The sequence below is a fragment of the Sciurus vulgaris genome (genome assembly GCF_902686455.1).
Source record: "Sciurus vulgaris genome assembly, chromosome: 1".
In the NCBI taxonomy this organism is placed as follows: Eukaryota; Metazoa; Chordata; class Mammalia; order Rodentia; family Sciuridae; genus Sciurus; species Sciurus vulgaris.
In genome coordinates, this window is record NC_136461.1 from 111,713,027 (window position 1) to 111,740,000 (window position 26,974).

Below are 26,974 nucleotides of genomic sequence, written 5' to 3' on the forward strand. Positions count from 1 at the left end.
AATCGTTGGGCCGGCCCTCCCAGGTCACGTGTTGGGGGACCGCAGCGTGGCGGCGGCCGTGTCGGTAGCGACGGCAGGCCGTAGGGCGGTCAGACGGTTTCCGGTTCCGGTGTAACGTTCGGGCTCCGTCTCAGGGGCTGAAGTTTGTGAGGTGAGTAGTGGCCCCGGGCCCAGAGAGGGTATCCTTCGGTCCGAGCGCCTGGGGCCAGGGGCCTTAGTCTAGGGGGAAGACCCAGGCGGGAGAGTTCAGCAGGAAGGTAGCTGAGAGAAGAACACGGTTCCGCGGGAGAAGGTGTTGGGATGAGTGCCGAAAGGGCGGGGGCGGGAAGGGGACAGCTCTGAGGTAAGGAGTTTGGGTAGAACATGGTGGGATACATGGCCAGCTGAGGAGAGAGTAGAAATAGAAGAATGGGGTCTTCAGGGGGAATCTAGAATTGTGGCTAAAAAAGAGTAAGGAATTCCTTCAGAAGATTCGATTCTACTACCTGCCCATTCAGAGATCACTCTGCCTTACTCTCATACCCCAACTCCCCACCACCATGCAGTTTTTGAATATTGTGACTAATGACAAAGCTAGTTGCTGTTTGAAACTTTTTTTGGTCCATTAACTGTTTATGTTGCACATCATCTTATGGAGGATTATTTGTTAGTATCTGATAATAATGGTACTTCATTTATTGCCTTGAGTTTCCAAATTGCTTATATTTTCTAGCTTGTGATTCAATTGTAGTGGAATAGAGGTCCGATAAGGCAAGGGTTTTTGTGTGTTCTGCTCATTGTTGTATGTATCCTTAGTTCCCAGTAAGTACACTGCTTGACGTTTAGTAGTTAATAAAGGTTGATTGAATGAATTATGATGTAGATATATAATTTTCTAAGAGGAATAAACTGAGATTCAAAGAAATTAATTTCTTTGCCTAACCGCTTGTAAATGGTATATAATCTCAGTGTCCCAACCATTTAGTGACCTCTTTTCAATGATTTTTGGTGCCTGGATGTGCTTCTGAACTCTTTGTGGTACCAGTATATGCTTCTTTTTGAACAATACACGTTTAATAAATAGAAATTGATAGGCAGTACTGCTGTCTCATGATGGGATAATAGAGCCACCATAAAATTACTCATGCAACTTGTCACTTAGGCACAAAATCTTTCCATCTTAATTTCAAGACTTTAATCTAGCTTTGTTCAGATATGCTAAGATTAAATTCAGCATATCTTATAAAGGGTAAACTCACCAAGAATGTAGACATCAGATTGTATCTTTTAGAAAAAAGATGTTTTAAAACATCTTGAAAGATGGATTCTCAAATCATACTATGATGAGTAGTAGTGCAAATTGAGGTCAGTGCATTTTATAGACTGTCATATAATGGTTATGCAGAATAGTAGGAAGTTCTGTGTACTTGTGAGGATATTTGAGATTTAGGGAGGAAATAAAATGTAAACATGAAGAATATTGAAATTTTATATGAAGTTGCATTAAATAACAGATTTTTTGTGGAGAGGCTTTTATGATAATGTTTTCTCTGCTCAGCTGAAAAATAGAAAAAAAAAATGGAAAGGAAGAGAGTTCCAAAATGAGGGTATTCTTCTCTTTTGTTCAAGTCAGCTGACCCTATAAAATATGAGACAGAATTGTCTATGTATAGAATTACTGTTGGCACAAGTAACAACAAAGAAATGTGACAGAACATTCTTAAGGATTATGAGATTTAATACAGGATGAGTGACCTGGATAAACCCTCCCTTGTTTGCATCCTTAGAAGAGAGAAAACCCATACGTCAGGACTAGGTTAAAGAATGCTTGTTTGGAAGTAGTAGAAATAGAAAAGCTGACCCTGGGTGAACTTCTTAGTCTTGTTTTAATGTTACGTTTGTCCAGTTCTTTATATGATAGGATCAAAAAAAAGAAGCTAGAACTTATTTCTTGAACTAGGTGTTCCCAGAGTTTATTTCATAGATGTTAATTATCCACAGATCCTGAGTTGCAGATAAAAATCAAATGGAACCTATTTCCTTGTGTTTTGTTCTTCACATAAGTATAGTTCTTAGGGAGAATACTTGCCTTCAAATGTAGTGGAGAAACTTACCAAGGGATTAAGGTGTGTGTAGTGGGGAGGCATTTCTGATATACTAACCACTTCCCTGGATTGCTTAGTTTTTTTCCTATTCTCTAACTTAACTCTTCCCATATTTCTTTTCAGGTGTAGTATTGAGTCCCATTTGAGCTATTGTTGTCTTCCTGAAAAATGGCACTGTCTAAGAGGGAGCTGGATGAGCTGAAACCATGGATAGAGAAGACAGTGAAGAGGGTGCTGGGTTTTTCAGAACCCACGGTAGTCACAGCAGCATTGAACTGTGTGGGGAAGGGCATGGACAAGAAGAAGGCAGCTGGTATGTACCTTTCTCTTTTGACTTAACCTAGATGACCCCCAAATTCTTCCTCTTAGGAATATCTAAAGAAAGAAAGGTCAGACCACATCTTATGTTCTCTTGCATTGTAGTGAAAATAACTTTAAAATAATTTTTCTCTTAGTCTTTTCTTTTGAGAATGGGTTGCATATCTTGAATCTCAGACTGATTCCCTCTGTCTACCATAATACTGAGTCACCTGTTAGATTTACTTAGGAAATACGACACGATAGGTATATTCATATTCAGATTGCTATCAATAATGGAAGTCTTCATAAAATACATGAAAAAATGTTCATGGAGATTGATTTGTTAATGGCAATCTACTGCTTACTATTTACTATTTTACTATTTTCTGTTGGTGGATAACTGAGGGTTGAACCTGAGGAAGCTTTATCTCTGAGCTACATCCCTAGCCTTTTTAAATTTTTTGCTTTGAGACAGGGTCTTGCTAAGTTGCTGAAACTGACTTTAAACTTGGAAACTTTCTGCCCTAGTAGCTAGGATTACAGGTGTGCTACTGCACCTGGCTTCATCTTAAGCTCAACTTTAATAGATTGTGCTGGCTGTGCTGCTTCCTATTCTGGAAGATTATAGCTGTATTTTTATCTCAGATGGAGAATCATTCACTGTAACAGAATTTATGGGGACTGTACAAAGAATTTTAAAAAACATCTCCCTTCCACTGGGTGTGGTGGCATATACCTGTAATCCCAGTGACTCAGGTGACTAAGGCAGGAGGATCACAAGTTTAAAGCTAGCCTCAGCAACCTAGCAATGCCCTGTCTTTAAAAAAAGGGGGGGGAGGGGCTGGGGATGTGGCTCATTGGTTAAGTGCCCCTAGGTTCATTCAAAAAAAAACCCTAAACCTCCCTGCCCAATTTGGATAAAATTGCACTGTGTGGGGAAGGGCAAGGTGTAATAAGTTGCTTTAGAATGCACCTTGGGTGGCAGAGGCAGGAAGATTGCAAATTCAAGACCAGCATGGGCAATTTAGTGAGCCCTTGTCTCAAAATAGAAAAAGGAGTTGGGGATGTAGCTGAGTGGTAGAGTGCCTCTGGGTTCAATACATGAATACACAGATATGAAGAGAGAGAGAGAGAGAGAGAGAGAGAGAATACTAACCTGTTGCAGTAGTGCATGTATGTCTTCCCAGCCACTTGAAAGGCTACCGTGGGAGGATTTCTTTAGTCCACAAATTTGAAACTGGCCTGGGCAGCATAGTGAGACCCCTATCTCAAAAAACAAAACAAAACAAAACAATTCCAGTGCTGTTATTTGCTTAGTATTAGACTTTGTACTCTTACCTTTTCAATCCTGTCATTTCTTTTTTCCTGTCAGACCATCTGAAACCTTTTCTTGATGATTCTACTCTTCGGTTTGTGGACAAACTATTTGAGGCTGTGGAGGAAGGCCGAAGCTCTAGGCATTCTAAGTCTAGCAGTGACAGGAGCAGAAAACGAGAGCTAAAGGTAGGTTACAGTTCACTATCTAATGAGCTCAGGAGTGTTTTGAATGATGAAAAAGTTGCTGAACTTACTTGGGTTACACATTGATATCCACTAGACGTCTACCATTAGAATACTTAGTGTTCAAGAGAGGTCTTTAGACTGAAGTAGAGGAGGTAAATTTTTGTCACCATCTTGTGATGATGAACTACCTAAGTTCATTTGAAATATTCCAGAGAAATAATTTGATAGCTTTGTCTTTTTTCATGTGCAGTTAGGAATTTTGTTTCTCATGTTCCCTCAGGTCCATCCTGCATACCCCCACCCCCTGCTATACTACTACCTATAAATTGATTACTCTAAGATTTTATATCTTTGATTTATTTGTAGTCTAATAAGTTGCTTTAGAATATGACTCCTCTGCTACCTGAACTATAGACCTCTTTGTTGCTTCTTTACTGAGGTTTCTCTGCAATGTGTATAGAGTATACATAAAAATAGCTATAATTTATTATGTTCTTGAGTGTTTACCATTTGCTATACAGCATATTGCAGGTCATGTAGCCCTGTGAATGGGGTACTAATAGAGGCCAGCAATATTCCATTTCCTATTACACAATTTACTTTGTATTACTGATTTGTCATGATCTTTTTTTTATCAGTGTCAGGTAGATGATTTATCTTATTTCCTGTGGGTAGCCAATATCTCTATTTCATTTTCCTCTGTTTCTCTTTGGAAAAAAAAAAAAAAAAAGTGTTTATGTGACTCCCATCATACCTTCCAAAGTGCTTCTAACACCTTCACTTTCCCATTTACTTTTCCTGAGACACAAAGAGTTGATAATCAGTGTCTGCTTGGTCAGACTTGGAACCAAGAAAAACAGAAATTCTTGTGCCTTTTGTTTTTAGAACATTGTAAGGTGATCAGAGGAATGAGAGATAATTCTTGATGTAAAACAAAACAAAACAAAAAAAGCTACAATTTAAAAAAGGTTGGGGGTGCAATGAAATACAGTCACAGATTATAAAATCCAAATAATTTTATGGAAATTTTAGGGTCAGTTAGAGAATTTCAGACTATGTTGAACTTTGTTATGTTTAAGGGGAAATGATTAATCCACAATATACATAGATCCTTGCCGTGACAATTATATTATGATAGGGCATGCCACTGTATGTTGAGGCCATACTATAAATAAAGTGACTCCATTGGGTGGGATCAATAAAATTGGTTTCTCAAAGGAGGTGGCTAGATAGCCATGGGATATGGGTCCCATTTTTGGTCCATTCAAGTCCCCACTCCACACAATATATTATGGGAGAGTCCTTTTTCTTGAACTGTAGGAGTTCCAGGAAGCGCTCGCCCCTGGCTGAGGATATGTCCTTGCAAAACACGAGCCCTCCTAGTGAAGAGGGGATGTCACCCAAAGCCTACCACCGGTGTGTACATTTGCTTTTTCCCGTTGTCCCTTCCAGTTGGCCACTCTTGGTCCTGTTAAATTCACCTTGCAAATTAGTCAACATATTTAAGTTCCCATTGTTTGATGAGAACAAAGTGTTATTGGGGAATACTGAAAGAGAAAGTTCCTCTCCTAGAAGAGCTTAAACTCTACTTGGGAGAAAGTACTACCATTGAAAGACCTAACACTTGGCAAACAGAGTATTAGCAATGTAATGTAAACTAATATGAACCAAGCTCTGAAATGCTAAGAGAATGTGAAATGAAAGTTTGATCTGAGTGGGATAAGGTTATGAGGAAAACTTCCTGAAGGAGGTGAGTTTTAGGCAGGATTTGGAACAGGGGTTGTAGAAAAGTTGAAGGAGAACCTTACAAATGTGGGCAGTAGCATTTGCAAAGGCTTTGAGATGGGAACATGGGGATGAAATTTGCTTGGCTGGAGTAGGAGAATGGTGAAGTTGGGTGAAATTATCCATTTGGTGGAGAGTCTAGAAGACCCTGCTTCTGGCAAGTAGTTATTTGCAAGGTTGCGTCATATTCCCCTGGGAAAGGCCAAAAATGCTGGTAGGGGCTAGGATAATTCTTTCCTTCTGATGGGAAGGGATACAGTTCATCTTTCATCTTGGGTTCCTTTAGGAGGTGTTTGGTGATGATTCTGAGATCTCCAAGGAATCATCAGGAGTAAAGAAGCGAAGAATACCCCGCTTTGAGGAGGTAGAAGAGGAGCCAGAGGTGATCCCTGGGCCTCCTTCAGAGAGCCCTGGCATGCTAACTAAACTCCAGGTTAGTTACTGGGGACTAGAAGCAAAGTGATTGAATGAGTTGATATTAGTTTGAATTAGTGTTTCGCATTTGGGCAAGTTTTATTTCTGCTTTATATTTTAGAATTTCTTGGTTTAACCCAGAGTATTCTAATTAAGGATTGTTGAAATTGCATTTACTGAGCAACTACTATGTATCAACTTGCATTAAATACATTTTTTTTTTTTGCCGAGTTGTCTACCTCATCAAGTCATTGGGAAAATGAAATGAAATGAACAGAACTTAACTAGATAGTAGAGGAGAATGATTTCAAAATATACAAAGAAAATAAAATACACTTATAAAAAATAAAATTGATTTTGTATTTTTTTCAGTAAAAAGCATGTGTATTTTTAAAATGGGCACTGTTAACAGTTTTTGTACTGGGGATTATACCCAAGGTTGCTTAAACACAGAGCACATCCCCAGTCCTCTTCATTTTTTATTTTGAGACAGGCTCTTACTAAGTTTTATAGTACCTCACTAAGTTACTGAATTTGGTCTTGAACTTCTGATCCTCCTGCCTCAGCCTCCTGCATCACTGGGATTACAATTGTGTGCCATAAGGTGTTGCAAAGTTGCTGAGGCTGGGCTGGGACTTGCAGTGCCTTGCCTCAGTCTCTGCAGTCTCTGGTTGGAAGAATTCAGTACCTTCTTAGAATTTTTTTGATGTATGAACTTTGTAAATGTATCACCTATTCACAAAAGTGTTAAAAACTTATTTTAAAAAATGTATCTTGGGGGCTGGGGTTGTGGCTCAGTGGTAGAGTGCTTACCCTGCACATATGAGGCACTGGGTTCGATCCTCAGCACCACATAAAAATAAATTTTAAGAAAATACATATACACACATATATATCTTGGGGGCTGGGGATATACCTTGACTCAGTTGGTAGAGTGCTTGCCTTGCATACAAAATGCCCTGGGTTCAATCTCCAGCACCACACACACAAAATAAATATATATGTGTGTATATTTATATATTTTTAAATGTACATAAATATGTAAGAATGTATGTGTGTGTGTGTGTGTGTGTGTGTGTGTGTGTGTGTGTGTGTATGTATCTTGCAGCAGCCAGGTGCAGTGGCACAGGCCTGTAATTCCAGCATTTATGGAGGCTGAGGCAGGAAGATGGCAAGTTTGCGGTCAGCCTCAGCAACTTTACAAGACTTCCAAAATTTAACAAAAATGAAAATAAAAAGGCTGGGAATGTGACTTGGGGTAGAATGCCCTGGGTTTAGCCCATATGTTTGGGGGCTTAAAGGGGAATATCGTGAAGCGACTTGAAACAAGGCCTTTTATGGAAAATCAGAGAGGAGTTATTTTGCTGTTTTTTTCTCCCCCCACGCTTGCGGGGCCGGGGATTCGAACCTTGGTCCTTGTGCATGCTAGGCAAGCACTCTCCAAAAGGAGCTATTTCTTCAGTTCCTAAGAGGAGTTATTTGACTATGCCCTCAAGGCTTATCCTTCTGAACTTCTTTAGGACAGGATAAGGAGTTTATGGAGGCTAAAGAGCAAATCTTTGCACCATCATCTATAGTTACCTGAATTTGGAATTCAATGATTTTTTAATTAATTAATTTATTTGTTTATATATTTTTTGCGGTACTGGGGATTTGAACCCAGGGCCTTGTGCTTGCAAGGCAAGCACTCAACCAACTGAGCTATATCCCCAGCCCCAATGATTTTTTTAAATTGAAATAATAATTTGTATGGGTTTTGCTAGGATGTTTGTGTAAATTGATTAGGTGCTCATAAATAGTCTTGTAAGGTTAATACTATTTTTCCCCCTTTCAGACACTTGGGAGGTTTAGAGTTAAGTACTTTGTCCAAGATAACACAGGCAGTAAGTGGCAGAGTTAAAATTAATACTCAGGTTTGTTTGAGTCTTAATCACCAAGTTATATAACATGACAGTTCTGCCCTAGGAAGAAAAGTTGAAAAATTCTAGTGCTCTTTATTTTGTCTGTTACATTTTCTAGTCTTTTCAGGCATGGTGGAAAATACCTGTAATCCCAGAACTCAGGAGGCTGAGGCAGGAGGATTTCAAGTTCAAAACCAGTCTCAGTGAGGCCCTGAGCAACTTATAAGACCTGTCTTAAAATAAAAAATAAAAAGGGCTGGGGATGTGACTCAGTGGTTAAGTGCCCCTGGGTTCAATCCCTGGTACCAAAAATAAATAAATTAAAAATAAATTCTGTACAGGCAGAATATGGTAGAGTCATTCAGAAGCTTTCAGGTTTCTAGTTCTGAATGCTTTTTGGGTTTAGGAATCTATATGGGAGAAATAAAACAGAACAATTAATAGTTTTTCAATTTTCCTTTCTCTGGAGAGCAGATCAAACAGATGATGGAGGCAGCAACACGACAAATCGAGGAGAGGAAAAAACAGCTGAGCTTCATTAGTCCCCCTACACCTCAGGTATTATTCCCAGATTACTCTGAAAGAATAATCTTTATCGCAGAATTTCTTGTCATCCATTCAAATGAGACTCCAGAAGTTTCCACTCCACAGTCATCTGCCATAATCTACCAAGGTGTGTGTGTGTGTGTGTATGTCTTTCTGCCTATCTCAATCCCTCTGAAATCTTTTTTCTCTATCTCACAGCCAAAGACACCTTCTTCTTCTCAACCAGAACGTCTGCCAATTGGCAACACCATTCAGCCCTCCCAGGCTGCTACTTTCATGAATGATGCCATTGAGAAGGCCAGGAAAGCAGCTGAGCTACAAGCCCGAATCCAAGCCCAGCTGGCACTGAAGCCAGGGCTTATTGGCAATGCCAACATGGTGGGCCTAGCTAATCTCCATGCCATGGGCATTGCTCCCCCGTGAGTATATATTTCATGAAATCCTTTGTCATTTCTGAAGTTTGAGAAGAAATAAATACTTTTGAATGGCATTGAGTCTTTTTCCAAAGAACCTAAAATAATTAGTTTCTGGACAAAGATGTTAGACTTTAGCTGGTGCACACCTGTAATCCCAGCAGTTAGGGAGCCTGAGGCAGGAGGCTTGAGAGCTCAAAGATAGCCTCAGCAACTTAGTGAGACACTGTCTCTAAATAAAATATAAAAGAGGGCTGGGATGTGGCTCAATGGTTAAGCATCTCTGTGTATAATCCCCGGTACCAAAAAAAAAAAAGGATGTTAGGCTTTAGTTTTAGCATTTGTAATTGGTCTGGCATCCCATGAGTGACTCAAGAATTTAGGAGTAAGCTGGGACTGTAGTCTAGTAGTAGAGTGTTTGCCTATCTTGAACAAGAAAAGAATGATTCAAGAATAAAGATGGATTATAAATTCTTCTCAGTATAATTTGTAAATCAAATTTATTTGTACCCTAAATCCAAATGGCCAGTTTGGGGGTGGGGGTGTAGTTTTGTTTTGTTGAGGTGTTTTCATTTGGTTTTTTTTTTTTTTTTTTTTTGTATTGTTGGTAATTGAACCCAGAGCCTTATGTGGCAGTAGCTCTGCTACTGAGCTATTTCAGCCCCAGTTTGATGTTTTTAATTTTTTTTTTTCTTCTTGTGGTGCTAGAGATCAAACCCAGGGCCTTGTGCTTACTAGTCAACAGCTCTAGTGCTGAGCAATCTCCCAACACCTTTTATATTTTGTTTTGGGACAGTGTCTCACTCACTGAGTTGCCCCAGTTGGCCTTGAACTTGCAGTCTTCTTGCCTCAGCCTCCCTAGTAGTTATAAGCATGCATCACTGTGCCTGGCCAGTTTGATTTTTTAAACCCAGAGTTTGTTATTCACTGATAGGATTGCGTTCCCTAGAATTATTTTACCTAGTTGTCCTTGTTTGGTTTTGCTTTGTTTTATTTTGTTTGCCTTCATAGTCCCCATAAGCTCTATTTCTTTGTGGGCTATTTTTCAGGAAGGTAGAATTAAAGGATCAGACTAAACCTACCCCACTGATCCTAGATGAGCAAGGTCGCACTGTAGATGCAACAGGCAAGGAGATTGAGCTGACACACCGCATGCCTACCCTTAAGGCCAATATTCGTGCTGTGAAGAGGGAACAGTTCAAGCAACAGCTAAAAGAAAAGCCATCAGAAGATATGGAGTCCAATACTTTTTTTGACCCCCGAGTCTCAATTGCCCCTTCCCAACGTCAAAGACGCACCTTTAAATTTCACGACAAGGGCAAATTTGAGAAGATTGCTCAACGATTACGGACAAAGGTATCTAACTTAGAGTATAACTGACTTTAGAAGTTAGGGAACTGGCAAGCACATAAATTCTTTGTTATGGGGAATTGAACAAACAGGTAATTTGAAGCAGTAAGTAACTTTTTAAATACCATATTCCTGGAATACTTGATTTTTAGCTGATTTCACTTTCTAATTATGTTCTATGTAGATGGAAATAAATTGAGTCTGAAAATTTTCACATGCAACTGCCAGTAAAGGGAAGCAATTCAAAGGTCTCTGAGTGACTGAGGAAACTAACCTGGTGTTAAAATGTACTGCAGATAATCTACACACCTAGGGAGTTGAGTGGAATATATTTTCAATTAGTTTTACCTTCCTTTTTCGTGTTCTCAAAGTGAGGTTTTCATAGAATTCCACTTCTGCATATCTGCTGGAGGCCTACAGTATGAGATGAAGGTAAGATGTATTTAAATGAATTAAAGTAAAGGAAAAAACAGAACAGCTCTTTTTTTCTTTCAGATACTATAAACCCAGTGTGTTAGATATAAAGAGTTAACAAGGAGAGGTTTAAAATTTGGGTTTTGTTCCTTCCCTGTGGCTCCAGTTTATCTTCTTGTCTTGGTTTATCTTGTCTTTAGGCTCAATTGGAGAAGCTACAGGCAGAGATTTCACAGGCTGCTCGAAAAACAGGCATCCATACATCAACTAGGCTCGCCCTCATTGCTCCTAAGAAAGAGCTAAAGGAAGGTGATATTCCTGAAATTGAGTGGTGGGACTCTTATATCATCCCCAATGGCTTCGACCTGTGAGTTTAATTAATACCTTTTAATAAGGCTATAGTGGTGGTTTTTTGGGGAGTGAAGTACTGGGGATTGAACTCAGGGGCACTCAGCCACTGAGCCACATGCCCATCACTGAGTTGCTGAGAACCTCGCTTTTGCTGAGGCTGGCTTTGAACTCTTGATCCTACTGCCTCAGCCTCCCAAGCTGCTAAAATAATGCTATAGTTTTAATGGGAGAAATGATAGTCAACTATTAAATAAAAGTTTTAAATCTAAGGGAAGTAGATAACTGTACAAAAGCACATGTTTTTAAACAATATGGGTTAGTTTTAAGTTTTTTGGTTAATGTAGCAGAATTAGGGGCACAGTCTACAAAAACAAATAGGCAAAAATTTATTTTCTTTTTCCTTTTTTAATGGTGCTAGGGACTGAACCTAGCACCATTTTTGTTTTTGTCACACATTCTTATTTGGTTTTAGCATATTTTTCTTTTCTTTTTTTTCTGTAAAGTTGCAGGTGTCACACAGCTCCAACGAGGATTCTATTGTTTTGCTTTGGGTTTTTGTTTTGTTTTGTTTTGTGTTTGTTTGTTTGACTAAATTTTCTTTTGTATGCATTTTTTATTGGTGCATTATAGTTGTGCATATTAGCTTTTTTTTGGCGGGGCAGGGGTGGTGGGTACCAGAGATTGAACTCAGAGGCACTTAGCCAGTGAGCCACATCTCCAGCCCTATTTTATGTTTTATTTAGAGACAGGGTCTTACTGAGTTGCTTAGCACCTCACTCTTTGCTGAGGCTGACTTTGAAAATACTTAAAAATTTTAAACTACATATTCTTAGCAATACATTACTTTCTCTCTCTCTCTTTTTTTTTTTTTCCTGTACCAGGGATTGAACCCAGAGGTGCTTAACTAATGAGCCATATCCCCAACCTTTTTTTTTTTTTTTTTTTTTTTTTTAAATTTTGAAACAGGATCTCACTAAGTTGCTCAAGGAGTTGCTAAGTTGCTGAGCCTGAATTTGAACTTGCAGTCCTCTTATCTCAGCCTCCCAGGCCACTGGGATTACAGATGTGCACCACCACACCTAGCTGGGATTACATGTTTAATTTGTTCTTTTTTTGTTGTTGTTATTAAAAAGTGTATTTAACAAAAAGTTTAATATGAAAATGTACATGACCTGATTTTTATGTCATAGTTAAACAGGCCCTCTGGAAAGGGGACAGATTTCTGTGCTGAATAGCCATTATTTATACTCATTCCAAGGCTTCTAACATATGATACTATTTCCTCATATTACCATCATTCCAATATTTTTCTGTTGTGCAGTAGTTGCCATCTCCACACATTCATCTATCACAAGATTCATAAAGGGGTCGAATCCCCACAATATTACTTGGACATGTCTGCCACCATTTAATTTCAATGATAACTTCTTGTCCATAAAGTTTTTAGCTCGGGAGGGTGAGCTTTGCTCATGCTATCTACTCCACAGGCTCAGAGATGCTTTGAAATGGCTTTTTTTTAATTTAAAAAAAATTTTTTGTAGTTGTATGTGGACAGAATGCCTTTATTTTATTTATTTTTATGCAGTGCTAAGTATTGAACCCAGTGCCTCACACATGGTAGGCAAGCACTCTGCCACTGAGCCTGAGCCCCTTTAATTAATTTTTTTTTTTTTTTTTAATCTTGAGGAATGAACCTAGGGGCCCTCAACCACTGAGCCACATCCCCAGCCCTTTTTAGTTTATATTTTTTTGAGACAGAGGCTCACTGAGTTGCTTAGGGTTTTGGTAAGTTGCTAAGACTGACTTTGAATTTATGATCCTCCTGCCTCAACCTCTGGAGCTGCTAGGATTACAGGCATGCACCACTGTGCCTGATCGTCTATTACTACATTTCCTGAAGATCCAATTATAAAACACAATAATGATTCTTAGTTGGTGGTCGAGTTAATAGTAAATAAAATTTTATTAATACATTGTGGCAACTTTGTATCTATTCTATCATTTTAAAATATGGATTTGAGAGACTGTGTTTTAGGGCTGGGGATATAACTCAGTTGGTAGAGTGCTTGCCTCGCATGCACAAGGCCCTGGGTTCAATCCCCAGCACTATAAGAAAAAAAAAAAGAGAGACTGTGTTTTAGCCTTTTCCTACTCTCCTTCAACCACCATCACAGGGATATATGGTTACTAATGAGAGAATGGGTATCTATTTGGGGTGTTAGGCTACTAAAAAGATTGAGAATGACTGGTTCAGAGAGTATTTCCAGTCTTACTGGGACTCAGGTTTTTTATACTGAAAATTTTGTATAATCTAATTATATATTATTGATGTTTAACATTAAAAGCATTAGAAAACATGATATAGAATAGAATTTTTCACTGTGTCTCTGAGAGTCCCTCTCTTGGCATCCTCTCTACCCACATATCCTGTTTTCTTTTCTTCCTCCAATTTTAGTACAGAGGAAAATCCAAAGAGAGAAGATTATTTTGGAATCACAAATCTTGTTGAACATCCAGCCCAGCTCAATCCTCCAGGTAATGAACATATTACTCAACCAAGGCATTATCCAGTAGAATTTTATGCATTGAGTGATGGACAGGTTCTGCATCTGTGCTGTGTTGATACAGTAGCCACTATTCACATGTGTGGGGTTTTTTTTTTGTTTTTTTTGGTTTTTTTTTGTTTTTTTTGGTACTGGGAGTTGAACTCAGGAGTACTTAATTACTGGGCCACATCCCCAGCCCTTTTTTTGTATTTTATTTAGAGAATCTTCCTTAGCTGCTTCGGGCCTTGCTAAATTGCTGAGGCTGTCTTGCAATCTTCCTGCCTCAGCCTCCGGAGCCACTGGGATTATAGGTGTGTGCCATCATGCATGGTCACATGTGATTACTGAGCACTTGAAAATTGAATTGCACTAGTGAAGCTGAGGACCTTGGTTTTTTATTTTATTTAATATTAATTAAATAGTAGAGGTGACTAATAGCTACCATATTAGACATGTCACTATAGAGTGCTGAGGCCCAATCTTTAGATGGCCTCATTGATACACATTACAAGTTGGACTTTTGCCATAGTGTTAACTCCAACTCCAGTCTTATACACTACCATTGTACTCCTGATCATTTTCAATCTATTCCTTGTTATTCTCCTCTCACCCCACCTCTATACTAGGGATTGAACCCCAGGGTACTTTACCACTTAGCTTCATCTAACCTTGTTTATTTTTTATTTTGGGACAGGGTCTCCCTAAGTTGCTGAGGGTCTTGCTGCATTGCTGAGACTAGCCTCAAACTTGAAATTCTCCTGCCTTAGCCTTCTGAGTCACTGGGATTATAGGAATGTGCTACTGTGCCTGGTTCATTCTTTTTCTTTCCTTTTTTTCTTTTTTAGCAGGAGTTTATTAGCTCAGTCAAAAGAGAGGTTTTAATTGTGGCTGCATTTTTGTGGTTTTAACTAGCTGAACTCCTTGGTAAATCACTAAGCACATTGGAAATTTCCTTTTATATGTAGAGATCTTGACTGTTTTTGTTTTGTTTTGTTTTGTTTTGTTTTTTCAAAAGTTATGTGGAGGGGCTGGAGTTTTAGCTCAGTTGGTAGAATCCTTGCCTCAAATGCATAAGACCCTGTGTTCAATCCCCATCACCACACACACACAAAAATAAGTTATGTGGATCATAAACAATTTTAATATTCTCAGCAGATTTGAGATGAACCAAGGAAATATTATCCTAATTGGTAATTTTTCACTTGAATGTATCTCCAATAAGAAAAATAGATTGAGACCTTGAGATAGAGTTGGAATATCCCTTATCTGAAATGCTTGTAACTAGTTTCATATTTCAGAGTTTTTCAGATTTTGAAATACTTGCAGACTTTATTAGTGCTGATTATGCTTAAAAGTTTTGGATATCAGAGCACGGTAGAATTAGTATTTTCAGCTTAGTGACATTCAACCAGTACTAGTTATTTATTTTTATTTTACGATATTCTACTTACCTGTTATTAGTGCAAGTCATTAGAAGAATGTTGGTTTTGTTCTGTTTTGGTACTGGGGAAAGATCCCACAGACATTTTACCCCAAAATACATTCCCATCTGTTTTTGTTTTTGCTATTTGTTTATTTTTTAAGAGACAGAGTCTCTCTTAAGTTTCCCATTGCTGGCCTTGAATTTGCAGTCCTTCTTTTTTTTTTTTTTCCCCCGGTGCTGGGGATTGAACCCAGAGCCTTGCGCTTGTGAGGCTACCAACTGAGCTATCTCCCCAGCCCGAATTTGCAATCCTTCTGCCTCAGCCTCCTGAGTTGCTGGGATTATAGGCATGTCACTATGCCCAACTAGTTTTTGTTTTAAATTATTGAGTAAACCTGCTTTAAGAATCCAGAAAATTCTTTCCATATCCTGTGACTCTAAAATTACAAATTTTATCATCTAAGCCAGTAGTTTTCAAATCACATTCCATTCTAGATACCTTTCATGTTCCCCCAATCCTTACCAGGATGAACTAGAGCAGCTTTAATTTTGTTTTATTTTTTATATTTGTTACATTTCATTTGATGAGAGTTCAGCTGCTTAAAGAAGAACAACTTAGAACACTCTTTATGAAAGAAGAGAATACTTTCTAAAATATAACCATACTATCCCTATTACAACTTATAAACAACTAACAATAATTCAGCTAAATGTCCTTTTAATGTGATTGATATTTACCTAAGTTACTCTGATATTCTTACTGCCTTGGTATGCTTATTTCTTTGCCTGATAGTTGACAATGACACACCAGTTACTCTGGGGGTGTATCTTACCAAGAAGGAACAGAAGAAACTTCGTAGGCAAACAAGGAGGGAAGCACAAAAGGAACTACAAGAGAAAGTCAGGCTGGGCCTGATGCCTCCTCCAGAACCCAAAGGTACATGTCTTAGCCCTACTTACTAAAAAGGGTGGTAAATTTATTTCTTTAATTCTAGAGGAACCTTAACATCTCTTTCTGAGTACTTTCTGTTTCTCAGAATCATTCATGAGTTCTTTCCTTGAATTTCCACTATCGTTTTTGTTTTATTTTGTTTTTGGTGCTGAGGATTGAACTCAAAGGTGCTTTATCACTGAGGTACATTCCCAGCTCTTTTAATTTTTTATTTTGAGATAGGGTCTTGATAAGTTAATGATGGTATTGCTAAGTTGCTGAGACTAGCCTTGAATTTGGGATCTTCCTGCCTCATTACAGGTGTGCAACTGCACCTCTCTCTCTTTCCTTATTAAAACAGTTCAGGGGCTGGGGTTGTAGCTCAGTGGTAGAGCGCTTGCCTAACATGCATTGAGGCACTGTGTTCGATCTTCAGCTCCACATAAAAATGAACAAAAGGTTAAAATCTTTTTTTTTTTTTTTTTTTAATTTTTTTTAGACGTTGATAGACTTTTATTTTTATTCATTTATTTATATGCAGTGGTGAGAATCAAACCCAGTGCCTCACACATGCTAGGCAAAAACTCTACCACTGAGCCACAACCCCAGTCCCAAGGTTAAATTCTTAAAAAAAAAAAAGAGGAGCAGGAAAGACAGATCAGAGCATTTATAATAGAGGTCACTTAAAACTTATTTTAAAGCATCTTTGGCTATATAACACTAATTTTCCTAGAGGAGTATACTAGTGTTGAAATTCACTAACGTGGTAGTTGTAGTGTTTGCATGGAGTTGTTACATATACAAAACTTAATATTTTAATTTTTTGGGGGGGGGCGCAGTACTGGGGATTGAACCAGGGGCACCGAACTGCTGAGCCACATCCCCAGCCTTATTTTGTATTTTATTTAGAGACAGGGTCTTACTGAGTTCCTTAGCACCTTGTCATTGCCAAGATTGGCTTTGAACTTTCAATTCCCCTGTCTCAGCCTCCTGAGCTGCTGGCATTACAGGCATGCACCACCATGCCTGGCTAATATTTTAATTTTTGAAATGAAAATTCAGTGTAAGAAAATTCACCCTTGTAATTACCATTTTCATTCAGTTAATATTTTGAATGAGCACTGTTATGTATAGGATTTTTTTTTTTTAGATGCTGTGATAAGAGCAGTAAATACCAAACAAATTCAATTGCTTGTTTTTTGGGGGTTTTTTTGTTTTGTTTTGGTTTGTTTTTTTGTTTTGTTGTTGTTGTTTTGGCAGTACTGGGGATTGAACTCAGGACCTTTCACATGCTAGGCAAGCACTTTACCACTGAACCACATCCCCAGCTGTTTTTTTGTTTTATTTTGAGACAACTCTCCCAAGTTGTCCAGGCTGGCTGGAACTTGTGATCCTCCTGCTTCAGCTTTCTGAGTAGCTATAATTACAGAAGTGCACACTATGTCTAGCTGTTTGTCTTTCTTAAAGTAAATGTATACCAATTTTTCAAAATAATTGTGCATACTGTGAAAACTGAGTTAATCTGTGGAATTTTCAAGGTAGGAATTACTGGAGGAAGTAACTTTTTTGAGCAGAGATTTGAAAGAGGTGAACAATATCAATTGGTAGAAAAGATAACAGGTTATTCTAGCAAAACTGACTGCTGTCCTTTCTCCACTACAGTGAGAATTTCTAATTTGATGCGAGTATTAGGAACAGAAGCTGTTCAAGACCCCACAAAGGTAGAAGCCCATGTCAGAGCTCAGATGGCAAAAAGACAGAAGTAAGTGCCATGGGATTGGGTGGAAACCCAGGGCAAGTGCCTTTTCCATACTTTTGGGGAATCCATATTTGGAGGGAGGGGAGAGTCCTCTGTTGCTCTCTCTTTCTCTTAGCCCTGCCTCTGGTCTTCAATGCCTTTCTCACTTGTGGATGTCCTTCCTGTCACGACAGAGCGCATGAAGAGGCCAACGCTGCCCGAAAGCTTACAGCAGAACAGAGAAAGGTCAAGAAAATTAAAAAGCTTAAAGAAGACATTTCACAGGGGGTACACATATCTGTATATAGGTAGGTGTCCATAGTAGGCCATCTTTTCCCCCTAGTGCTCAAGACAGAATCATTGTAGTCTAAAGTATACCCAGTACCACTTCCTACTCTGGTTTAATAACCCTAGTGTGAGTCAAGAGCTAATAATTCTTTTCCACTGGAGAATTAAATATTTCTTTTTTGTTGTTATCTAATTTTTTCCATCTCAGGGCTTCTTCGTTAACTAATATTTGTTCTGAAGAATGAACAAATGCATATACTTGTTCAGGCCAAGTTGTTAACTAAGAATTGTTTGTTCTTTGTGAAGTATAGAATACACTGTTGCTTCTAAAAGCATTAAAAATTTCTTTGCTTAGCAATCATATCTTTTAAACATTTTTTTTTATTTTTAGTGTTGATGGACCTTTATTTATTTACTTATATGTAGTGCTGAGAATCAAATCCAGGGCCTCACACATGCCAGGCAAGCACTCTATGACTGAGCCACAACCCCAGCCCAGCAATCATATCTTTATCCTGATATATTGCAATAATTCTTTTATCCTCACTCCAAAACGAATTTGTATGTTGTAAATATTTTTCTGGTGATCTAGTATTTTCATTTTATTATTTTATCATTCTATTTAGTAAATGCATTTATTTCTTTTTTTTACTGGTTTTTATTATAAAGTGGTACTTTTTTTAAAATATTTTTTTAGTTGTCAGTGGACCTTTATTTTATTTATATGTGGTGCTGAGAATTGAGCCCAGTGCCCCACACATGCCAGGCATGCACTCTACCACTGAGCTACAATCCCAGCCCAAAGGTGGTACATTATTACAAAAGTAGTGAATGCTTATTAAGACAAAAAAATTCTTTTTTCTTTTTTTGGTACCAAAGATTGAATTCAGGCATTCAACCACTGAGCCACATCCCTAGCCCTATTTTGCATTTTATTTAGAGACAGAATCTCACCGAGTTGCTTAATGCCTTGCTTTTGCTGAGACTGGCTTTAAACTCTCAATCCTCTGCCTCACTCAACCTCCTGACAAGATTAAAAAAAAATACTAACAATATAGAAGGGCATTTACTGAAAAAGTCCCCTCCCTGTGCTCTGATCTCTTAGGTCAACTGTTTTTTTGTTGTTGTTGTTGTTTATTTGTTTGTTTGTTTTAAAGGATTTTTTTTTGGGGGGGGGGGCGGTGCTGGGGATCGAACCCAGGGCCTTGTGCTTGCAAGGCAAGCACTCTACCAACTGAGCTATCTCCCCAGCCCCCAAGGATTATTCTTTATAGGTAATTGTTACTAACAGTTTTTCCTGCTCTCTAGAAAAATTTTATGCTTAGTGACTACATTTTAGGCATCCACAAAAGAATTTGTAGTCTGGCGCTGTGGCTCATGCCTTTAATCCCAGCAGCACAGGAGGCTGAGGCAGGTGGATTGTGAATTCAAAGTCAGCTTCAACAATTTAGCAAGGCCCTAAGCAACTCAGTGAGACCTGTCTCTAAATAAAATATAAAAAAAGGGCTGGGGATTGGGGATGTGGCTTAGTGGTTAAGTGCCTCTTGAGTTCAATTCCCCAGTACCAAAGGGGGGAAAAAAAAAAAGAATTTGAAGATCTTTACACCATCAGGCAGGAGTTTATAAATATGTTTGGATGATAGTAATTACCTCTCCTGTTTTATAGAGTAAATTTTGATCACCTGCTCTTTGTCATAAGTTGTACAGTGCTACACTTTGCAGAAATATAAGAAAATGGAAATATATTGTTCCAGAGACCTTTGTTTTTAGAGAGAAAAACTTTTTGGATTCATCTGTTTGTTTGCCATTCCATTCAGGTAGCTACTGTTGCTAAAATTGAAGACATAACTAAGCTTTCCCTCCTCCAGAGTTCGAAATTTGAGCAACCCAGCCAAGAAGTTCAAGATTGAGGCCAATGCTGGGCAACTGTACCTGACAGGGGTGGTGGTACTTCACAAGGATGTCAACGTGGTAGTAGTGGAAGGGGGTGAGTCTGAAAAAAATTGAGAGAGACTGTCCCCAGACAACCCTAATCCTAGAGTGATTAGCATTGTGGGGAAAAGGGAATAAATAAGGTATGTTAGAACCATACCTGGATATAATATACTGGGCCACTTTTTCTGTGGTTATTAGAAGGCCACAGATGTGGTTCCTGGGATTACTTCAACTATCACATTAATGTCTGAACATTAATGAGCTCAAAGGTTCTTTCTATCCCACTATTTTCTATGGCTCTGGCAAAATTCTCCTTCTCTGTTTTCAGGCCCCAAGGCCCAGAAGAAGTTTAAGCGTCTTATGCTGCATCGGATAAAGTGGGACGAACAGACATCTAACACAAAGGGAGATGGTGAATGGGGGTTAGAGGGGATAAATTGGGGGTGCTGTATCTGTGGGAGGTAGGGATGGTGCATCTAGCCATTCATCTCACTCCTTTCTTGAGACTCTTACTAACAGTAGATAGTGTTCAGGAACTTCAGAAAGATCCATTCAGACTCTGAGACTGCTAGAAATTATACAATATTTGTTACATGGTCATATGCATGAGTATTAAAATTATTTGCTTGCCTATCCTTTAAGGCTTTTCTTTTATTGATGGTTTCCCTGTCTGTCCTGAATCTGCATACCAGTTACATTAATGTTTTTAGTTTGTAAACTTTCAGCAAGTTGTTCATTCTTATTAAGTGCAGTAACTATATTTTATTATTTTTTGTTAAATGGGTTTACTTTTTTAAGGAATGAAGGAAAAAGATTTTCTTATCATTAAAAGTTTTTTGCTTTGATCAAGAAAAGATAACTTTTCGTGGTGCATTTGTAGCTCAAGGTTAGACCACTTGCCTAGCATGTGCAATGCCTTGGATTCAATCCCCAGCACTGCAGGGAAAAAAAAGAAAAGAAAGAAATTCCTGGTATGGTGACAGGTGCCTATAATCCCAACAGCTTGGGAGGCTGCAGTAGGAGGATCATTATTTGAGGCCATCCCCAGCAACTTAGAGAGACCCTGTCTCAAAAATTGAAAAGTGAAAAGGGCTGAAATGTAGCTCAGTGATAAAAGTGTCCATGGGTTTAATCTCCAATACCAAAAAACAAAACAAAACATTATTCATACACACACACACACGACATTCTCTTAGCCATTATACTATATCAACATTGATTCTTCCCACTGGGCATGGTGCACAAGCCTATAATCCCAGCAACTTGGGAGACTGTGAAGCAGGAGAATCACAAATTTGAGGTTAGCCTCGTTAACTCAACAAGGCCTTAAATAACTTAGATTTTTTCTCAAAATAAAAAGTAAAAGGGTTGGGGATATTTCCCAGTGGTTAAGCACTCCTGGGTTCAATGCCCAGTACCCTTCCCTTCTTTTGAAGCCTAGATCAACATCTGTCATTTGCAGAGTGACATGGGGTCTTGGTATGTTGCCCAAGCTGGTCTTGAACTCTTGTGCCTGAGCAGCCCTCCTGTCTCACCCTTCTAAGTAGCTGAGGACTAAACACCCCCATCATGGAGCTTGATTGAGAACCCTGTCCTTCTTAACTTTACCTGAGTGTGGTCCTTCTGTACTTTTTGTCCTTAAAATAGTTGAAGTCAACTTTTGCTCTATAATCTATATTTTTTTTAGCAAGTATTCTTATTTTCATTTGATGTATCTGCATGCCTTTCCTCTATTAGTCTAACAGGTCCTTGAGAATACTCTATCATATTGACATCTAAAGCCTGGTTCCAAGAGTGCCTAGGACAACTTTTTATTATTGATTGCTTATCTTTTATTTCCTTATTCTTAGTCTGGTATGGCTTTTCACACACAGTAGGTCCTCAGTGTTTGTTGAATTAAGTCCCCTTCCTTCTTGGCGCTTTCATTCTAATATGGGGGAAATAAAAATGAACAGAAAACAAAACATGATTCCAGTGCATGGAAAAAGGTGATAATTTTTAAGAGAACATGGGTAGACTTGAATATTACTTGTTTAGAATCTAAATCTGTGGTCTCTTGCCTTAAGTCTAGAATAAGATTTAGCTATATTGTCTTTTCCAGATGATGAAGAATCTGATGAGGAAGCTGTGAAGAAAACCAACAAATGTGTACTAGTCTGGGAGGTAGGTGACCCTTGTGAAACATTGAAATAGAATTTAGCTAGTTCCTTATGGTTTAAACTATACAAGTAGAACAATGAAATGAAATAAAACTAAACAGTGAATAATCTCTACAATTATTCATATTTCTTTTTGGAATCTGTCTTTAAACATTTGGAAACAAATGCTTCCTAATTATATTTTAGTTAAATGATTTATTATTTTTTAATACAGCGATTTATTTAGGGAGTACATACACATTCCAGTGAAAATGGGGGCAGTCTCAAAGAGATGCTTTGTGGGTAAAGCTAGGAATACGCATTTATTGGAGAATGTGGGTCATCTTTAGAGGGAGAGACAGCTTTATTTTTGTTAAATCTAAATATAGTATATGTTGTCTGGGAATGTATGGAAAATACTAGCACCAGGAAAAGTTCTTACTTGAAAGTTTTTTGTTGTTTTTTGGTACTGGGAATTGAACCCAGAGAGGCACTTTACCACTGAGCTACATCTCCAGTCCTTTTTTTTTGTTTTTCATTTGAGACAGGATCTCACTAAGTTGCTTAAGGCCTTGCTCAGTTGCTGGCGTTGGCCTCAAATTTGCAGTCCTGCCTCAGCTCCTTAGTTGCTGAGATTACAGGTGTGCACCACCGTGCTTAACTCTGTATTTAAAATTATTTCACAGTTATGAGTATGAGACTCAAAAAGAGGGGAGTGGGCTGGGGAGATAGCTCAGCTGGTAGAGTGCTTGCCTCGCAAGCACAAGGCCCTGAGTTCGATCCCCAGTACCACAAAAAAAAAAAAAAAAGGGTGGGGGAGTGAATTATGGGCCTTTTTTTAAAAAATACATATGTAATGAAAGAATATCCTAGATTTAGGAATGTGAGCATGGTGGCATACATCTATAATCCCAGTGACTTGGGAGGCTGACACAGGAGGATTGCAAATTCAAGGCCAGTCTCTCAGCAACTTAGAGAGATCCTGTCTCAAAATAAAAAGGACTAGAGATGTCCTTCAGTGGTTACAAGCACTGAGTTCTATCTCCTGTACTCCTGTACTCCCCTCCCTCCACCCCTCTGCCACTATCAAAAATTAAAAAAAAAAAAAAAAAAAAAAAAAAAAAAAGAACATAAAGATGTGGGCTAGGGAGCTGGGGATGTAGCTCAGTAATACAGTACTCTGGGTTGGATTTCTAGCACTGCAAAAAAAAAAAAAGAAAGAAAGAGAGAGAGAAACAAAACTGTTTTGCTGCTTTTTAGCTGTGCAGTTTGAGTAAAACAGTGTCAAAGTCTGTTACCTTATCTGTAAAAATGTTATTATTTGCTGCTCTTACCAGGTTTTGTTTTGAGAACCAAATTAAATAATAATGGGAAAATACTTCATAAAATGACAATCTTCAGTGGAACCTTTTTTTAAAGTTATCCAATTCTTTGAAGGGCAAAGGGTGAAGCTCAGTGATAGAGCACTTACCCAGCATATGTGAGGGCTTGGGTTTAAACCCCAGAATCTGGGGCAGTGGGAGGTGTGGTGTCAGTTCTTTCATTCATGAACTCTTCTTAGTAAACCATTAATGCTTTTTTCATATTATTATTGTATCTTCCCCCATCCTCAAACAATATCTTGCTAATTTGCTCAGGCTAGCCTTGAACTTGTGCCTCATCCTATTGAGCAGTTGGGATCACAGGCTTGTGTTACCATGCCCAGTTTTATCTTCCATTTATTAAATGTGCTTATTTTTGTTAACTTGTTCTTTGTTTATTTACTTATATTTTTTTGTGGTACCGAGGACCAAACCTAGGACCTTGTCAGGTTTAATGGTGCATGCCTGTGATCCCAGCAGATTGGGAGGCTGAGGCAGAAGGATTGCAGGTTCCAAGCAACCTCAGCAACTTAATGAGGCCCTAAGCAACTTAGCTAGACCCTGTCTCAAAAAAATAAAGGACTGGGGATGTGGTTTGATGGTTAAGTGCTCCTGGGTTCAATCTCCGGCACCAAAATAAATAAATAAAAACCAGGAGCTTGCACTTGCCAGTTAGGTACTCTACCACTTAACTACATCCCCGGCCCTAAAAGCAACTCTGTTTTTTTGTCAGGGCTGGGGCTTGAAGTTAGGGCCTTCCACCTGCTAACCAAAGGCTACCACAGAACTACATCCCTAGCTCCTTTTATTAAAAAAGGATTACACCTTGTAATCCCAGTGGCCCAGTGGGGGACTGACGCAGGAAGATTGCAAGTTCAAAGCCAGCCTCAGTGAAAGTAGGCGCTAAGTAACTCAGTGAGACAGTGTCTCTAAGTAAAATACAAAATAAGACTGGGGTTGTGGCTCAGTGATGGAATGCCCTTGTGTTCAATTCCTAGTACCAAAAATAAAAATAACTATTTTTTTTTTTTCAACGGGAATGAAACCCAGGACCTCACACATGCTAGACAAGCACTCTACCACTGAGCTATATTCCCTAGCCCAAGACCACTGTTTATAGAAATTACTATTAATAATTTTTCATATATCCTTATCCCAGACTATTCAATTAATGCATACAAATTAATACTAATCATTGTGCCTTTTGTGTGTTTCATAAATTCTGACCTGCATATTTAATATCCCAGCCTTCTCATCTTTTCCATTTATCTTTGAGAGCCCTCAGGGTCAGAAACAAGCCAAGTTCTGTTTCACCCTCCTTATTGGAGCCTGCCCCCTGAACACCTCTTCAGATAGCACTTTATAACTGCCATCGCTGCTGGTGTCTTTGCTGAGAATGCTGTTTCACCCTGTACTGTTTTTCTGTTATAGTTCTTTGCAGTTTCCTTTTGTTTCTCCTCTCCCCACCCAACTGCATTTTGTCTCTGGGCCCCAAAGCCTTCTGCATGTATACACAGTTTTCACTAAGCCTTCTAAAAAAGTTTCTTCCAGCCTCTGGCTCTCTTAAGTCATTTTTCTGTAAAAGTTCACACCTATTCCCTGAGACCCAGTGAGAAAAAAGTTCATCTCAACTCACCCTGTAAAATTTTTTTTTTACATACTATTCCAACCAGATACTAGAGCACAGAATCCTTGCTCTTTTAGTCTATAAACTAAACTGCCAGGCATGGAAATACACTCCTGTAGTCAGTCCCAGAGACTGGAGGGCTGAGACAGAAGGATCACAAAGGCCAGCTTGAGCAACTTAATGAGACCCTATTTCAAAAATTAAAAAAGGAGCTCAGTATGGTGGCACATGCCTGTAATCCCAGTGATGTGGGAGGCTTAGGCAGGAGGATCAAGAATTCAAAAGCCAGCCTCAGCAACTTAGCAAGGCCCTCGGCAACCCAGTGGGACTGTGTCTCTAAATAAAATATAAAAAAGGGCTGGGGATGTGGCTCAGAGGTTAAGTGCCCCCTTGGTTCCATACCTCGTACCAAAATAATAAAATTTAATTTAAAAAAACTTGGAGTGTAGCTTAGTGGGAAAGCACCCCAGGTTCAATTCTCAGTACCACAAAAACAAAACAAATTTTAAAAAAAGAAAAACCAAGAAGCTGTATGAATTCATCTGTATAAATTTATGAAAACTCATGTGGATACCCAAGGGTAGAGATTGTAATTGCTTTAACCATAAAATAGCATTCAGGTAGGGAAATTGTGACACAAGTGTTATTAGGTCTTTTAAGAAAGCATTATATCTGATTTAAAAAACAAATTAAGTTCTGCGATATGTGGATGCTAACACACAGTAAGTGTGTGGGGGGAGAATAGATGGTCATTGAGTTAGACGAAGGGGAATGAAGGAAAGGGATGGGGAATGGAAATAGGAATAGAAAAGAGAATTAATGGGACATAACATTCTCATGTTCATATGTGAATACACACAAATGAAACTCTTATTAAGTTGTACTCCATGTATGTATAATATGTTAAAATACACTCTACGTCATGTATATCTAAACAGAACAAATAGAAAATAAATAACAGGGGCTGGGGAGATAGTTCAGTTGGTAGAGTGCTTGCCTTGTAAGCACAAGGCCCTGGGTTCAATCCCCAGCACTAAAAAAAAAAAAAGAAAAGAAATAACAAATTGAGCTGGGTGTTGTGGTGCAGCCTGTAATCCAAGTGACTGGAGGTTGAGGCAGGAGGATCACAAGTTAGGAGATCAGCCTCAGCAATTTAGCGAGGCCCTAAGCAATTTAGCAAGACGCTGTCTCAAAAAATTTCTAAAAAGTGGGGGGTTAGGGATGTGGCTAAGTCAGTGGTTAAGCACCCCTGTGTTCAAATCCCAAGTACCTAAATGAATAAATTTTAAAAATAACAAATTGCAGATCTGGAGGTGTATTTAAGTGATAAAGCACTTGCCTAATTTATAAGGCCTGTGTTGGATTCTCAGCACTGCAAAAAAGAGAGAGCGAGAGATAAACTAGTGTTTTTATTAAAAGGTTTATCTCTTTCCCAGGGTACAGCCAAAGACCGGAGCTTTGGAGAGATGAAATTTAAACAGTGCCCTACAGAGAATATGGCTCGTGAGCATTTCAAAAAGCATGGGGCCGAACACTACTGGGACCTCGCACTAAGTGAATCTGTGTTGGAGTCCACTGACTGAGACTACTGCAAGCCCTTGCCCCTCCCCACTGACCTTTGTCTCTTCAGTTCTCTCCCCTATTATTATTCCCAATCCACTTCCACTTGTGTGTGTGATCTCAGAACTGTGCCAAGCAGATATTAGGGCAAAGGGAGAATTCCCTTCCCTAGTCAGCCTGGTAGCTACCCTTTATTCCCCTTATATGCATATGATTAAAGAGTTATTTTTAAACTTGGTATGATATTATTCATGCAATCATAGGTTATTAGAGTTTGGGTCTTCCAGACCTGTAGCAATTGCTGTGGAAAAAAGATATGTATTAGTGATATTCATGTATATACAAAGGGATGATGGATGGATAAAT

General features: G+C 38.7%; 1 protein-coding gene and 1 long non-coding RNA gene across 4 annotated transcripts in view; one reads left to right on the forward strand and one right to left on the reverse strand.

Annotated features, from left to right (window-relative positions):
- Positions 1–26,974, reverse strand: part of LOC306642444 — a 158,594-nt gene that overhangs the window by 22,029 nt on the left and 109,591 nt on the right. The window lies entirely within an intron of this gene.
- Positions 6–26,846, forward strand: PRPF3 (pre-mRNA processing factor 3). Of its 3 annotated transcripts, none has more exons than XM_079107349.1 (16): positions 6–151; positions 2,208–2,397; positions 3,757–3,887; positions 5,959–6,105; positions 8,462–8,545; positions 8,732–8,952; positions 9,996–10,302; positions 10,911–11,077; positions 13,517–13,596; positions 15,824–15,967; positions 17,624–17,723; positions 17,894–18,007; positions 19,856–19,974; positions 20,251–20,334; positions 22,024–22,085; positions 26,485–26,846. In XM_079107349.1, the coding sequence occupies exons 2-16, from the start codon at positions 2,253–2,255 to the stop codon at positions 26,629–26,631; spliced, it is 2,052 nt and encodes a 683-aa protein (XP_078963475.1). In that variant the 5' UTR covers positions 6–151; positions 2,208–2,252; the 3' UTR covers positions 26,632–26,846. The 3 variants fall into 3 exon arrangements, with proteins under 3 accessions (XP_078963475.1, XP_078963476.1, XP_078963477.1); XM_079107350.1 differs by lacking the exon at positions 6–151 and adding an exon at positions 193–292; XM_079107351.1 differs by lacking the exon at positions 6–151 and adding an exon at positions 236–257.

What these genes read in the sequence shown, in the direction of transcription:
- PRPF3 (XM_079107349.1), top strand. Translation starts at nt 2,253, where the DNA reads ATGGCACTGTCTAAGAGGGAGCTGGATGAGCTGAAACCATGGATAGAG. An exon ending in GCCTCCTCCAGAACCCAAAG is followed by an intron (nt 15,968 to 17,623) that starts GTACATGTCTTA and finishes TCTCCACTACAG; the next exon opens with TGAGAATTTCTAATTTGATG. An exon ending in ATCTAACACAAAGGGAGATG is followed by an intron (nt 20,335 to 22,023) that starts GTGAATGGGGGT and finishes TGTCTTTTCCAG; the next exon opens with ATGATGAAGAATCTGATGAG.